Source organism: Dama dama, chromosome 20 (assembly GCF_033118175.1).
Source record: "Dama dama isolate Ldn47 chromosome 20, ASM3311817v1, whole genome shotgun sequence".
NCBI lineage: Eukaryota > Metazoa > Chordata > Mammalia > Artiodactyla > Cervidae > Dama > Dama dama.
The window spans coordinates 88,531,644-88,548,668 of record NC_083700.1 but is presented as its reverse complement, the minus strand read 5'-3'; the positions used below and the strand labels follow the sequence as shown (position 1 = coordinate 88,548,668).

Here is a 17,025-nt window from a genome sequence, read left to right as displayed (position 1 = left end):
ATAAAGAAATGAGCACGAGTCCTAAGTGGGTAGCTCCATGACATGTCACAAAATGGACTCATTGTGTGACGCGCCCCCCCCCCCCCGGGGGGTTGAAGAACGTTTTCAGCACCCCAGGGCCACTCCCTCAACCTCTGTCCCCCTCAGGTGGTTCCTGTCCTGACTTCCATTAGCACAGGTTAGTTTTGCCTGATTTCAAATAGCTGTGTATTTTTTTTTAATCAGTCAAGATCTTTTAATAGTGCAAACTATAATTTCCTCTGAATATAAATGTATTCACATGTTTCCAATAAATTGCCTATCACTTATCACAAACGGCAACAAGAACCTTAGAGCCATGTTAGAAAAATGTCTAGCGGGAATTTAACAATCTCATGTGCTCTCAAGAGAACACCGTCCGTTTCAGATTAGTGTCACAAACTCCAAAAAGACTAGGGAGTGGGAGTGAGGAGTGGGCCAGAGTGGGAAACACAGGGGCCAGTACACAGGTGATGGACAGAAATATAGCTCTCGAGGAAACCAAAATCAGACACATTATTACAGTTTAGGACAAGGAAAAGCCTATGGTTTTAGGAAAAAAAAGCAACCACCCAGGGCTTCTCTGGCCCAGAACAGCTTCCTGAAACTGACATGGTTGCTACTTCGGCTTGGCTGGCACCCTGCCCTGCCCCTTCGCTCTCTGCAGCTGTGTATTTTTAAGCTGTGTATTTCTCCAGGTTTCCCTGGGAACATCTTGCTTGGAATCTGCCTTCCCACTAAGCTCCCCTTGCCCCATCTCGCATCCCCAGACCCCAACTCTCCCCCTTCCACTCCACCTTTTCATCTCCCAGTGATACCTTGGCCCCCCATGTGCCCGTACCCCCTGCTCTATTCTGTTCTTGTGAGGTCCGGCCAGTCAAGCCTGCACCTCCTACAAGGGAGAGGGTCTTCACTTGGAGACCCAGTCTGACCTTGGGACAGATTCTGTACAGATGGCGGGTTCCTGTCCTGCCTTCCTCCTACTCTCTCTAGTCACAATGGACAGGTGACGTCTCCCCTCTGAACCTCTCCATGAGGGCTTCTTATACCTACAACCCAGGTTTCTGGGTGGGATGGGGTATTAACTTCCTACATAATGTAGCAAAGCTGCCATAACAAAGTATCACAAACCAGATGGCTTGAAACAACAGAAATTTACCCTCTCACAGTTCTGGGAGCCAGAAGTCTGAAATCCAGGTATGGACAGAACCATATTTCCTCTGAAACCTGTAGGGGAGATCCTTCCTGCCCTCTCTCTAGCTGCTGGTGGTGGCTGGTGATTCTTGGAACTGCTTGGCTTGTAAATACCTCACTGCAGCCCCCGCCTCCATGTTGAATGGCCATCTCCCCACTGTGTGTCTCTGCTTATGAGGACACTGGTCACACTGGAGGAAGGACCCTCCCTACTCCAGTCTGAGCTCATCTTAACTGGTAACACCTGTAGCTATTTCTAGATAAGCTCACACTCTGAGGTCCTGGGGGGTTAGGACTCCATCTATCTCTTTGGGGAACATAATTCAACCTGTAACAGATGGAATAGGGAGATGACGGGGAGACCAGAGATCGAGTCTCCAGGCCAGGCATCCAGCTTGCTAATGTCCTGCCTCCTCTCTCTGGTGCAGAACCCGGTAGGGGTGGGTCGCTACCTCAACACCCAGCTGTTGGAGACAAAGGACCACCGGCAGCGATACCGGTCCCTGTTTATGGATGGATCCAAGCGCTACCCCTCGGACCCAGTCCGGGAGAGGATCATGCAGTGAGTGTCGCTGGAGCTCCAGCAGAGGGGCCAGGGCGTGGAGGGGCTTACTCTGGGCTGGGTGGGGGTGTTCTCATGCTTGGTTCCCATGGGAACACAGCTGCCGTCCCTAGGGCCAGCCAAACAGCTGTGACAATAGAAAGAGTTCAGATCCCGGCTCTGATGTGTACTGGCTGTGGGAGGTAGGGCGCCTCAATCAACCTCTATGAGCCTCATTTCCCTCAGCTGTCAAATGAGTGGAGGACTGTGAGATACTCTGTCCATAGCTGGTGGTAAGGAGAAAAGGAACTCGATGGACACTGACTCCCTCACCCACAACCCACACAGTCTAGGATTGCCTTGAGTGCCGTCACCATGGGGCATCTATTTCTTGGTGCTGAAAACAGGGTTGGTAAAACTCATCTCAGGAAGTTGGGAAACCTAAGAGAAAATATGCATGGAATACCATGGCTAACTGTAAAACTGTATGTGAATATTAGCGGCCTTGATGTTTTACTGACCTAAGAAGCCATGCCATCAGTTGCCATATAATCTCAATTTGAGAAATGTTAAAAGGTGAATAAATGTGAACTTTAGAATTGGAAATTCCATTGCTGGAAATTCTGGTGAGGGCATGAAGACCATATTCTGTGGGACCAGATCTCTCAGGGGAAACCAGCTTTTGTGTATAGATATATATGTGTCTTTAATCAAAGTGGACCTATGTCTTCCTTCTTGATTGACACCCATGCTTTTATGGCTTCCTTAGAAAGGATAATGGGAGGTGACATTGTTGATAGACTACATGCCTGAAAAGGATTCTTTTTCCTCCCTGCACAGCTGATCAGTAGTTTGGTTGGAAATAAAATTTTAGTTGGAAAATAATTTTTCCTGAGAATCTTGAAGGCTTCGCTCCATTGCCTTTGACCTTCAGGCATGGTTGTTAAGAATTTTGATGCCATCTTGGTTTTCCTGTCCTTTGTAGGCAAGCTGCACCTTCCTATCTGGAAGTCTGTAGGATCTTCTTTCTGTCCCTCTGTCCCTTGTGTACTGAAATTTCATGATAACAGGTCTGAAAGAAGTGTGAAAGTGCCAGTTATTCAGTCGTGTCCAACTCTTTGTGATCCCATAGACTGTAGCCCGCCAGGCTCCTCTATCCATGGAATTCTCTAGGCAAGAATACTGGAGAGGATAGTCATTCCCTTCTCCGGAGGACCTTCCCAACCCAGGGACTGAACCCAGGACTCCTGCATTGCAGGCAGATTCTTTACCTTTTGAGCCACCAGGGAAGTCTTAGATGATGGGTCTAGTGTAAGTTTATTTTTATCCATTGCTTTGGGTCCTTGATGCATTCCTTCCTTCTGGAAACTTAGGACCTTCTATTCTGGGAAAATTTTTTGTGTTTTTGTCTTTGGTGATTTCCTGTCTTCTGTGTTCTCTCCTCTCTTTTTTAGATAAATGGTAGACATTCTGGCTTAATGCTCTATTCTTCTTTTTTTCCTTGTTTCTTATTTCTGTCTTTTTTGTTCTTTTTTTTTTTTTTAACATTTCAGACCCTGCTACTGCCTTTTAAAAATTTGAATTTCATCTTTTTAAGTTTCCAAGGGTTCTTTTACAGTGTAGATTGCATTTTTATCTTCTACTAGCCCCTGGTTCTGTAGGCAGGATGTTCTTTCATTTAAGGATGACAATGACAGTCTTCTTCCCTTTTCTTTTTGCTCCCTGCATTGTCTGCACTTCTTCCCAGTTCCCCTTTTTTCTTTCACTTGTTCATATTTGAGAAGAAAGCACTAAGAAATGCTATAAGTCTGGGTAGGGCTTCACTGGGAGTGAAGATGGGGATCTGGTCATTTCATTGGGAGACCTTAAAATCTGTATTTCTAGGCATATTCAGTGGCACCTTTCAGCTTCTCTAGATAAGAATCCTATATCCTGGGGGGTAGGGATGGTGGTGAATGTGATTGCTGGTGTTTAGGGGAAGGAGGGTTGAGGAGTCTAAGTCAGTATATGGACTTCACCTACTCCCTCTGTTCTTATTACAGTGCCTGTCTGCCCACCATCCACTGAGCTTCCCCACTGCCACCCTGACTCTCTCTCAGTACTAACCCGCCGGCCTCCTGCTGGGTGGGCGAAGTGTGTGTGGTGCAGAGGGTCTGACTTTCCTCTTGTTTTCAGCAGTTTTGTGCCTGCGTTTTGAGATACTGGTGGCTCTAATTTCCGGGCCTCTCTGGGGTTTCTGGCGGGAGCTGGCAAGCTTCTCATTGGCTCCCCTGCTGCAGGCAGCTTGCTCTTAGGCCCCCTCAGCTCTGCCGATGATTCCCTGAACTTTGCATTTCCTTGAAATGTGTAAACACCCTTGTCCTGATACCTCTTCTCACTTTCTTGTTCGTCTATTTTAAAACAATTCCTTTATAGTTCATTCAGTGAATTGCAGGAAGGAATAGAGGTAAATGCATGGATTCATCTTCCTTGTTTAACTGAATGCCCACGCGGACCACTTTTGTGTGCAAAAGTGTGTTCTTGCCCTTTCTAAACAAGGTGGCTAGCCTTCTTCTACAGGTGTTCAACCAGAACCCGAGAGTGCAGCACCTTGCCCAAGGTCACACAGCTGATGGTGATGGAACTGGGGCTAGACTCCAGTCCTTTCCTCCTAGATCAGGGCCCTTTCCACACACCAGTGCCCATGTAAGGGTTTGGGGGATGGCGAGCTGGGAAGAGGGCAATGCTCTGATTCTGGCAAGGTCACCCCTCCCCTGCCACCTGTCAGCAAAGCCCCATCCTACATACTGTTTGCTCAGCAAAGGGCTCTAGAGGAGAGGAGGATGGCCCACTCCCACTGGACCCTCAATTTTCTCCCCCTGCACATCTGCCTCCCTTCTGGTATAAATTTTTCCCTTCGCCACTGTTAAAGCATCCAACATCCAGGCCTGTGAGAGTTATAGGATTTCCCTTGTAATCTGGCTTAGAATTCTGTGTCTACTACTTAGCTGTGTGGCATGGGACATGTTATTTGGAGACAGACTTTCATCTGAAAAGTGAGAGTAAACAAAATAACTACCTTGTAGAGTCTGCTTTAAGTATTAAAGGAGATCATGCATGTAAATGTGCTCTGCCCTATGGATGACATTCTGTAGGTATGTTGTAAGTGCTGCCTTCCCTTGCCCTTAGCTCCTGCTGTGCCTTTACAGAATTCTGTCTTGTTAATACAAGGGTTAAGTTTTTTACAGAGGCTGGAAATGCACATGATCCAGGAAAAGAAACTAGAATGGCTTAAACCACCCTCTGTTGTCAAAGACCCACAGAAAAGCTTCTACTAAGACAGAGATTTGATATAGACTGTAGAGAAATAGGGAGATATTTGAGTCCTGAAGGAGGGTGGGAGCTTTGAAAAAAGAGGTCAAAAAGATTAAATGTGAGAGTAAAATACTAAAGATTTCTCATGAAGTCAACAACAAAACAGAGATGCTTATATCACTGGGATTATTCAACATTGTTCTGGAGGTTCTAGCAAACATAGTAAGACAAGGAATAAAAATATTAGTAAAGAAGAGCAAAATCATCACAATTTATAATGATATGTGTATCTACCTAAAGAAATCCAAGAGAGTTCATTTTAAAACTGTAACACCAAGAAAGCTAGTGCAGTAATGTGTATAAATAGTTTCCTCTGATACCACAACAAATAGAAAACTTAATTGAGAAAAAGAACACGATTCCATTCCTATTAAGCACACAAACAATAAGGTACACTGGGATAAACTTAATAAAGTATATTTAAGGCTCAAATGAAAAAAACCATAAATCTTTACTAAAAGATATTTTTTAAAAAAAGGCCTGAATAACTGGAGAGAATACCATGTTCATGGATGGGAAGATGATATTGGAAAAATAGTAGTATATCTTCCCATTGATGTACACATTTAGTGCTATTTTTATCAAATTGTAAGGGGATTGGTAGGGTGAATTGAATACATTTATTATAAACTTTGTTTGAAAGAGTAAAAGTACATGTGAATATTAAAAAATAGGAGAATAACAATCCCATTAAAGATGCATTGCCAAAGTGAGAACTTACAAAAACCAGCATGTTTTTTAAAGTACCGTCTTTAAAGGTAATGGCTCCTTTATTTAGAAATGCTTTGTTTATTAGACTTTAAGAAATCCTAACATTGTGAATGCACTAAATGTGGTTAATTTTATGATATAATGATTGTACTATAATAGAAAATTCTCCCCCACTCCAAGCAAAGCATTTTTTTATACCTTGGAGATTCTGACTAGCTTGATATAACACCAATTCCTTTTTGTGGTTATTGTTTAACATTCAATTATAGTGACATATTAAATGTATAAAGGAAAGAGAGGAATTTCACCTTATTTTTTTTTAAATGCACTGCCATATGCATAGATGACACTATGGAGGACTAGGCCCCAAACTGTTGACCATAGTTAAACCTGGAGGGTCTTTGGCATTCTACCTTGTTTTATTTCTGAAATGTTTGAATTTTTCCAAATAAACATGACTTTTATAAAAAACAAAAAACAAAAAAAAGGACAGGAACTCTTGAAGCTGACCACACAAATTATGGGTTCTCCTTGTAGACCCATATCCAGCCAAGAGTCACCCTTGTCTTTTAGACCTCAGTTTTTTCATCTGTAAAAGGGGAATACTTTATACCCTATAGGACATGGCCAGGTATAATTAAGGCTTATGAATGTTACTGAATGGGAGCTAACCAGCCAGATGCCTGTGAGAGTCTGATGGTCAGGCTGGTATATCATTCTCCCTGGGGCTCAAGTTCATTGTTCATGAAGTCCTGACTCAGTTGGGCTCTTGGGTATGGAGGACTGTGCCATGAGGCACAGAATGTAGGCCATAAATTGGGAAGAAGGATTTCTTTCTCTTTCATTTATTGGTTCATTTGAAAGGCCTAGTTTGTGCTTGGTTCTGCTCTGGATATGACTGAGCTGTTTTCAGGTGACGAGAAGTATTCTCTGATTCATTCACTGAGGTTTTCATTTCTGAGTTCATATTTGAATTTCTAAAAGTTATGTTTGTCTTCTGAGTGTTCCTTTTAATAACAGCACGCTTTTATTTCATGGATACAATGCTTTCTCACCCTTTGAAGATAATTATTAAGACAAGTATTCCTGTCATTGTCTCTCTCTCTCTCTTCCCCATGTGTTTGCTTTGGCCTCAGTCTCCCATACGAAAAAATGTTCTCAAATATCTGGTAATCACTTTTCTAATTTATTTATGTATTGGCTGCACTGGGTCTTCATTGCTGCACATGCACTTTCTCTAGTTGCGGAGAGTGGGGTCTAGTCTTCAGTTGCAGAGCAGTATTCTCATTGCAGTGGCTTCTCTTGTTGCACAGCATGGGCTCTAGGGTGCGCAGACTTCAGCAGTTGTGGTTCAGGGGCTCTAGAGTGTGGGCTCAGTAGTCGTGGCACACAGGCTTAGTTGCCTCAAGTCATGTGGAATCTTTCAGAACCAGGGATTGAACCGGCATCCACTGCATTGCAAGGTGGATTCTTAACCACTGGACCAGGGAAGCCCCTCTGGTGATCTTTAACTGTGCACTCATGTCCAGCTGGAAACCCTGCTGAAGACTCTGAGGCACTCTTTGTTCTCCCCCTGGAGCACTTGTTGTTTATGGGTTTAACCATAACATGACCAAGCTGGGTATTCTCACTGGGGAAATTTCAATGTCAGTGATGTTAGATGTTTTCCTCTTGGCTTTGGCCAGAGAAAGTTCTGCGAGATGTAAACCTGGGTGCCAGAGCTTTATGTGGAGGAGAAGAACCTAGAGATCTCAATATTTAGTGACCGAACTCCCATTTGATTCCCTGTTTTATTAATAAATAGGATACTCATAACATCGACTCCGCCTGGTGTCATCCTGTACAGAAAACTTCTCTGTCTCCAGAGAATCAATTTTGCAGTCTTCATTTATTAAGAGCACTCCTCTGGCTGCAGAGAGTGGAGCGGGAAGCTGATATTACACCGAGTTTCAATCAGTAGCCCTGTTTTGGTTCTGCCTTCACTCCCACTACCAGAGGTACCTGGCGCTGCCAGTACCTGGATATTTGGAGTGAGGGAACTCTTAGCTTTAACTTCTGCTGCCTTGGGATTTAGCTTTTTGAGTATGCTAACTTAGTTACTGTTCTTCCATCTGCTTTTCAACTTCCAAAATATTCTTACTGCTGCTTCTATCCTTTTTGTCCTTGTGGGTATATGATTTCAAATTTGTATTCCTTTACGCCTGTTTTAGTGAGATTTCAGGAGGGATGGGGGTTAGTATATGCATTCAATCCACTAAAAATGTAGTGAAATTTCTCAGTTTCAAAGGTAACATAAAAATCTTACAAATATGAGACCTAAGAAGACAACCTACAACCTCAATAAAAGGCAATCAGACATATTTTGGGCCTCTCCTCTGAAACATGAATGATAGAAAACACTGTTTATACAACGTGAAAAAGACTTGAGACTATAGAATTCTGTATGTAGCCAAACTATCATTCATGTACAAATAGAGATGCACAGGGATTTGGGATATATACCAAATATATCTTTTCTGAAAATATTACTGGGGATATACTCCAACCAAGTGAAAAATGAATTAGCATAAGAGCTCAAGAACGGAGAAGATGACACGAAATATAAGAATATATCTAGCTGTGATTTACCAGGATGGAGGAAATTCTCCTTCTCAAACAGCAAAAAGAAAAAGTGGTGATACAAATACCAAGCAAAATAGAATTTAAGGCAAAATACTAAATGGGACAAAGATGAATATTTTATCAAGATAAGTAATAAAATCCACAAAGCAGTTATAAACACCATGAACCTTCACACATCCAAAATACCAGTGACAAACCTCCGCAATCATAATGGGAATTCTTAATAGACCTGTCTGAGAGTTTGACAGATAAGGACATAAATATTTATTTGGAGGATTTGAATAGGTATGTTTTACTCCACATTATTTTCAGATACTCATGGAACATTTATAAAAGTTGATCTTCTAAGAAGATCTCATTAAAAATATCTAAATTAAAAATACCCTACATAGAAAATTTTAGGTTACTCTTTCTAAACAGAGTACAATAAAACAAGACTTAACAATAAAAGGATAACACTCAAAACCCAGTACTTGGAAAATAGTAAGAATTCTTCTTCAAAGCTCTTGAATCTAAGAGAAAATCTAGTTTGACATTACAATTCATTTAGAAGTTAATTGCAATGAAAACTGTATATCAAAACCTATATAATATTGTCAAAATTCATAGTTTTAGAATTCATAGTTTTAATTGCTTTTAATATTAAATAAGAAAGATTGAAACCAACAGAAGCAATCATTTGATTCTAGAAGTTTAAAAAAATCAGAGTAAATTTAAAACTAAGGCAGAAGTAAAGAATTAAAGAGAACAAATGGGATCTGGAAGGATGCAGGCTTTCTCATTGGACCCTCACAACTCCTCTGTGTTGATGTGCTATTGTTAATCCCTGCCTTTGGCTCCAGGGTGGTGACCACAATCCAGTGTGTGCGGGTGGAAAAGTGCAGAGTCCACAGACTGTGGGGATTGTCAGGGCTGTCTCTGCGTGTGTGTGCATGCGTGCTCAGTTGCTGCAGTCAGATCCAACTCTTAACACCCCCACGCCCTCCTCCTATCTTCCCATATAGGGATAAAATGAGGTGCAGAGGGGTAGAGGTGATGGAAATGGCTCAGAGGCCCGCAGCCAAATAGCAGGCAGGGTGGGGACCAGGGCTCTGAGTCAGACCCTGAACTTCAGCCTCTCCTCCTTGGCAGGTTTCGAGAGGCCATGGGTGTGGCAACCCACTCCAGTATCCTTGCTAGAGAATCCCATGGACAGGGGAGCCTAGCAAGCTGTAATCCACAGGGTCACAAAGAGTTGGACACAACTGAGCAACTTAAGACTGGGTAGGAACACAACATGGCCTTGAACAGTTTGCTGTCTTCAGTCCAGGCAAGGGAGGGTGTATATGTGTGAAAGAGTTGTAAAATCTCCTTCTGGAATGTGGAGTGACAGCCAATCTTTCTCACCTGTCACTCCCAAGCCTCAGCTGCTTCTTCCTGCCAAACCGCAGGTTCTGGGCTTCCAGCTAGGCAGCCTGGGATTTGACTCCTGTGTGGGAAAGGCAGCCTTTTGTGTTTCTTTTTTTAGACCTGTGCACACCATAGGTGCTTCTAAAATGTGGTTGGCCAACCAATGGACCAAGTTCCCCCCACCCCCGTCACCTTCCTGGCATTTACAACCTCGTCCCCTTACTCCACCTGGCCACCCTCTGGCTGTATAGACGTGCCGACTTTGCACTCCAACCAGGCCACGCTGTGTACCACCCTGTGCTTTCACCACACTGTAATCTGTTCTTGAAACACTCTTCTCTTAGTTTCTATCTGGAAAATTCCTATTTATCTTCTACAACTTCACTTAAATGTGAAGCCTTCCCTGATTTTTCCAGACGACATCTCTTTATTTTCAGCCTCTTGAGCCTTCCCAGATCGGAGCATTTTCCCATCATATTTAAATTATTTATTCCTATTCCTGTGGTCCCTACTAAACAGAACTTCTCTATTCTCCATCTCCAGTGTCTAGCTGGCCTGAATAGAAGGAGTGCAATGCATATTTGTTAAAGGACAAGTCAGTGTATTAACTGATGAAATGGTTCAGAGTCTGGATAACTATATGCAAGGAAACATACAGTTCAATCTGTCAGAAGCTTATTTTTCCTAAGTTTTTCAGTTGATGTTCTATTATGTTCTATTGTGAAAACTTTTTAAATATACACCAAAATAGAAAGGATGTACCCCTGTACATGCATCACTTAGATTCTAGTCATTAATGTTTCACTCTTGGTTTCTGACATATCTTTCTATCTACCTATCTATTAATCACCTGTCTATTATCTATCATCCTGCTACCCATCTCTAATTATTTTCAGTTCAGTTCAGTTGATCTGTCTGCAGCACGCCAGTTCTCCCTGTCCATCACCAACTCCCGGAGTTTACTCAAACTCATGCCCATTGAGTCGGTAATGCCATCCATCTCATCCTCTGTTTTCCCCTTCTCCTGCCTTCAATCTTTCCCAGCATCAGGGTCTTTTCCAATGAGTCAGTTCTTTGCATCACTTGGCCAAAGTATTGGAGTTTCAGCTTCAACATCAGTCCTTTCAGTGAATATTCAAGACTGATTTTCTTTAGGATGGACTGGTTGGATCTCCTTGCAGTCCAAGGGACTCTCAAGAGTCTTCTCCAACACCACAGTTTAAAGCATCAATTCTTCAGCACTCAACTTTCTTTATAGTCCAACTCTCACATCCACACATGACTACTGGAAAAACCATAGCTTTGACTAGACTGACCTTTGCTGGTAAAGTAATGTCTCTGCTTTTTACTATGCTGTCTAGGTTAGTCATAGCTTTTCTTCCAAGGAGCAAGCGTCTTTTAATTTCATGGCTGCAGTCACCATCTGCTACGATTTTGGAGCCCCCCAAAATAAAGTCTGTCACTGTTTCCATTGTTTCCCCATCTATTTGCCATGAAGTGATGGGACCGGATGCCATGATCTTAGTTTTCTGAATGTTGAGTTTTAAGCCAACTTTTTCACTCTCCTCTTTCACTTTGATCAAGAGGCTCTTTAGTTCTTAGCTTTATGCCGTAAGGGTGGTGTCATCTGCATATCTGAGGTTATTGATACTTCTCCCGGCAATCTCGATTCCAGCTTGTGCTTCATCCAGCCTGGCGTTTTGCATGATGTACTTTGCATATAAGTTAAATAAGCAGGGTAACAATATACAACCTTGACGTACTCCTTGCCCAATTTGGAACCAGTCTATTGTTCTGTGTCTAGTTCTAACTGTTGCTTCCTGACCTGCATACAGATTTCTCAAGAGGCAGGTAAGGTGGTCTGGTATTCCCATCTCTTGAAGAATTTTCAAAAGTTTGTTGTAATCCACACAGTCAAAGGCTTTGGTGTAGTCAATAAAGCGGAAATAGGTGTTTTTCTGTAACTCTCTTGCTTTTTCGTTGATCCAACAGATGTTGCCAACTTGGTCTCTGGTTCCTCTGCCTTTTCTAAATCCAGCTTGAACATCTGGAAGTTCACGGTTCACATACTGTTGAAGCTTGGCTTGGAGAATTTTGAGCATTGCTTTGCTAGTATATGGGATGAGTGCAATTGTGCAGTAGTTTGAACATTCTTTGGTATTGCCTTTCTTTGGAATTGGAATGGAAACTGAACTTTTCCAGTCCTGTGGGCACTGCTGAGTTTCCAAATTTGCTGGCATTTTGAGTGCAGCACTTTCACAGCATCATCTTTTAGGATTTGAAATAGCTCAACTGGAATTCCATCACCTCCACTAGCTTTGTTTGTAGTGATGCTTCCTAAGGCCCACTTGACTTCGCACTTCAGGATGTCTGGCTCTAGGTGAGTGATCACACCATCATGGTTATCTGGGTCATGAAGATCTTTTTTGTATAGTTCTTCTGTGTATTCTTGCCACCTCTTCTTAATATCTTTTGATCCTGTTAGGTCCATACCATTTCTGTCCTTAATTGTGCTCATCTTTACATAAAATGTTCCTTTGGTATCTCTAATTTTCTTGAAGAGATTTCTAGTCTTTCCCATTCTGTTATCTTCCTTTATTTCTTTGCACTGGTCACTGAGGAAGGCTTTCTCATCTCTCCTTGCTATTCTTTGGAACTCTGCATTCAAATGGGTATATCTTCCTTTTCTCCTTTGCCTTTAGCTTCTCTTTTTTTCTCAGCTATTTGTAACCCCTTGTCAGACAACCATTTTGCCTTTTTGCATTTCTTTTTCTTGGGGATGGTCTTGATCACTGCCTCCTGTACAATGTCACGAACCTCTGTCCATAGTTCTTCAGGCACTCTGTCTATCATATCTAATCCCTTGAATCTATTTGTCACTTCCATTAGATAATTGTAAGGGATTTGATTTAGGTCATACCTGAATGGTTTAGTGGTTTTCCTTTCTTTCTTCAATTTAAGTCTGAATTTGTCAATAAGGAGTTCATGAGCTGAGTCACAGTCAGCTCCCAGTTTTGTTTTTGCTGACTGTATAGAGATTCTCCTTCTTTGGCTGCAAAGAATATAATCAATCTGATTTCAGTATTGACCATCTGGTGATGTCCATGTGTAGAGTCTTCTCTTGTGTTGTTGGAAGGGGGTGTTTGCAATGACCAGTGCGTTCTCTTGGCAAAACTCCGTTAGTCTTTGACCTGCTTTGTTTTGTACTCCAGGGCCAAATTAGCGTGTTCCTCCCCATAATTATCTTACAGTTTGATAAAATTTGAAGAGAATGGCAGACATCAATACTCCTTCCTAATTACTTGAGTAGGCACACTGACTTTTTAACAGTTCAAACTGAAGTCCCATTCCTTGTCCAGGAATCTGAAATTGAAATCATAAAAATCCATTTTTATAATAATAATAATAATAAATTCTTATATTATTGGAGTTTATAATATTCAAGGTAATTTTATATGCATTTACTGTACACAGTAGCTTTAAATATTTTTTCATTACTTCTGTGTCTGTGTCGGGTCTTAGTTGCAGCATGACGATCTTTTGTTCAGTCATGTGGGTTCTTTTATTGTGCACAGACTCTGTAGCTGTGGTGCTTGGGCTTAGTTCCTCCTTGGCATGTGGGATCTTAGGTCCCCGGCCAGGGATAAAACCCATGTCCCCTGCATTGCAAGGCAGATTCTTAATCACTGGACCAGGGAAGTCCATTCAGTAACTTTAAAAGGTAGGAATTACTCTCAATATTTTTTGATTGGGACCACTGAAATTCAGAGAGAGAGAATGGGATTTCCTAAAGTTGCTGCTGGGCAATAGCATTCGTGTGTGCAGTCTTCAAAAGTTAATCAAGCACTTACTAAATGCCAGGTGTATCCTGGCTACTAGGACATTGCAGAATAAAATCAGCCAGACAGCAGTTCTGTCCCAGAGAGGCTCCCAGCTTTCTGGGGAGGACACTCAACCCCTTCTCTAGAGGTATAGGGCAGCATGAGGAGGAGGAGGAGGCAGGAGGGCCCAGGATTTTTCTACATCCAGGCGGTAGGGGAAGTCTGTTAAGCCTACAGGCTTCTGGAGGATGAGACCAGGAGGGAGGACCCTTTGGGCCTAGGAAGGCTAAGGCAACAAATAGCCTTCACCATGATCCGCATTCTCTTCCTCATCCCCCCTGTCCATACCCGGTCACTCCCTTTTACCTCCTAGGCCTCTGTGCATGCTGTTTTGGTGGGAGATTTGGAAGTTTGGACAGGGAACTCAGGAAGTTCAGTGCAGAGTCCCCTTTCCCCAGGGCTTCTAGGTATGTTCTTTGCACGAGGGTTCACTTCTGTCAGGGAGGAGGAAAAAAATTAGAGTGGAGGGAAGTGCATGAGCAAAGGAAAGGAAGCAAAAAATCTCAGGGCATGTCTGGAAAACACTAGACAGTTCATTTTGGATGATGTATGCAGTGTGTAAAGGGCAATCGCAGAGAATAAGGCAGGTGGGGTTGGCTAGGCCAGTTCTTAAAGGCCTTGATTCTGAAGCTAAGCTGCTCTGACTTTATTTGACCTGTGAGAAGCCACAGAAGGACTTCTGTAAAAGACTTATAATCGTACGACCTACAGCCAGTAAAATTCATCCTTTTTAGGTATACAGCTGTATAAGTTTTTTCCCTGTTCTGTGAGTTTTGACAAATGCATATAGTCATATCAAAATAAGCGAGATATAGACTATTACCATCACCCTCAAAAGTTTCCTTGTGCCTTTCCCATCTCTGAGCAACTACTGATGTGATTACCAACACTATAGTTCTGCCTTTTCCAGAATGTCATATAAATGGAATCATGCTGTATATAGAATTTTGTATCTTTCATTTTGCATTGTTCTTGAGACTCATCCATATTGTTGCTTGTATTGGCAGTTTGTTCCTTTCTAATGCTGACTTATGGTCCATTGAATGGATGTACCACAGCTTATACACTTTCAAGGAGAGGGGCATTTGGGTTGTTCTCAGTTTGGGCAATTTTGGATAAAGTTCTACAAGCAGTCCCATATAGGTCTTCATGTAGACATATACTTTCATTCTTCTTTGATGAATATCTAGTGTAGACTATCTAGCTCACTTGGTAAATATATCTAAAACTTAATAAAAAGCTGCCAGACTATTTTCTGAAATGGTTGAACGAGTTTGTATTTCCACCAAAAATATATTTAGGATCTCATTGTCCTACATTTGGTATTATAAGGCCTTTTTACTTTCCAGCTTTAGACAACCTAATGGGGGTATTTCCTTGTGGCTTGAATTTGCATTTCTTTTTTTTTTTTTTTTTTGGTTTGAATTTGCATTTCTTTAATGACAAGATGTTAGCCATCTTTTCATGTACTTCATCCATATCTCTTACACATTTTTAAAAATGGTTGCTTATTTTGTTCTATTAAGTTTTGAAAGTCCTTTATATATTCTAGGCATACATCCTTTATCAGGTATGTGTTTTGCAAATATTTTCTTTTGGACATTCAAAAGGGGCTTAGCAGGAAGTAGCTCTTGTGTCTTAAAGAGGTACTCTGTGGCATTGTGGGTGGAGGAGTGGGATGGGGCTGGACGGAGACAAGGAGGCTTAGTGTCAGGTGAGAGCTGAGGCTCTGAACAGGCCAGGGGCAGTAGACTGGGGAGGAGTGAAAAGCAGAATGCATGCAGACCCACCAGATGGGTGTAAAGGCTTCTTTGACCCTCTGAGCCCTCCCTCCTGCCTTCTTTCTTTTGACAGATATTTGTGGACACGCCTGAAACAGTGTAGGCAATACAATACAGAAGAAATATTAATAAAGAAATCGAAGTCTTGCCTTCATCAAGTTTACGTCTTGGTGGGGAAGACAGACAACGAGCAAACACATGTGTATGCCATAATGGCTGGCAGACACTGTTAGACACACAAAGCAAGGAGTTCTTATGAAATGCCTTCTTCCAAATGGTTACGAGAGTGAACCAGAGAGTCTTCATGTGTTCCACTCTTAGGAAAGAATCCGAGCAATGGAAGGAATGCTAGACTGTGGTCAGGGGCTCTGGGCTGGAATTCTGGGCATCAGGGTAACCTTAGGCAAATTCTGTCATTTTTCTGACCCTCACTGCCCTTATTGGAATGATCTTTTAGGCACTAGGATTTTGTGTTTGAAGTTCTTACAAACCAGTTTGGAGGGTCTGATGAGCCAAACTAGGTGCATAGCAGAGGGCTGTCCTTAGAACTAGGCTGTTTTGTTGGGAAGACTCTAGAGGTAATCAGTTTTGGCCCCTCACCCAGTGTAGATTCCCCTGGGAAGTATAACCAATAGGTACCTGTTCCTCCCCTGAGGGTGCCTCTCCATTGATGGGGGTGCTCACATCCTTCCAAGGGACCAGTTTCATTTTCTCTTTCTCTGTGTCTTTTTAAAGGGAAAGAATCACACCTTTTACTAAGGGGAAGTGTGTGCCAACTGTGGATCATAATTCAGATCCTTAAAGCCACCCATGAAGGACAACCTGCAGTGACCGGAAGACCTGAAACCTGAAGACAAATCTGTGGGGTGGGAGGGTAGGAGTGGGAATGGGGGTCCTTGGAGAAAGGACACATGGGAATGCCTGGGAGAGGGGGGAGAGGTGTGGTGGGATCACTTTTGCTGGAGACACCTACCAGAAGGTCATGGTGTTTTCTGGGACAGCAAGGCCAGATATCTTTTGATACCAGAGATCAATTATCCTGAGAATTCAGATCGGCCAGTGACATGAACACGGGAGCCAGACAGCAGATGGACTAAAGGGGTGGGATGTGGTTGACCCTCTTGGAACCCCTCCTATTCTAAAGTCAAAATGCTTGACTCCCTGTTCAGTAAAATCCAAAGGGAGTTGGGAGAGTGTAGCATATGTCCTAAAGCGGCTGTATGCCCTCTCCGGGGAATACTCCATCTCCATCCCAGAATGCTTCTGGAAGCTTGGCAGGGCCAAATGCCATGAGGAAGTTGCTGACCTCCTGGCGACGTGCAGCCGTTGGGAACAATCAGATACACCCCTCAAGTCAGACCTCGTGGGTATGCCAATCTCACCCAGTGGTAGGTCTGCACAAGTTGGTCACAGTATCCTGAGCTTCTGCCCTCACTGTTTTCAAACAGAGAGAGATTGTGTGGGATGGCAGGAGTGTGCTGTTCTTAGGGAAAAGGAGACAGGCTCATGGCTTCAGTCACAAAACCCACGTAAT

The 17,025-nt window shown here is 42.7% G+C and overlaps 1 protein-coding gene across 2 annotated transcripts in view; it reads left to right on the top strand.

The window, feature by feature from the left end:
* Positions 1-16,356, top strand: part of CIMAP2 (ciliary microtubule associated protein 2) — a 30,952-nt gene extending 14,596 nt beyond the window's left edge. For both annotated transcript variants that reach the window (XM_061120026.1, XM_061120024.1), the window contains 2 exons: positions 1,641-1,774; positions 16,227-16,356. In XM_061120026.1, coding sequence (XP_060976009.1) covers positions 1,641-1,774; positions 16,227-16,293 — 201 coding nt within the window. In that variant the 3' untranslated portion in view covers positions 16,294-16,356. The remainder of the gene's footprint in view (positions 1-1,640; positions 1,775-16,226) is intronic.
* Positions 16,357-17,025: the final 669 nt, after the last annotated feature.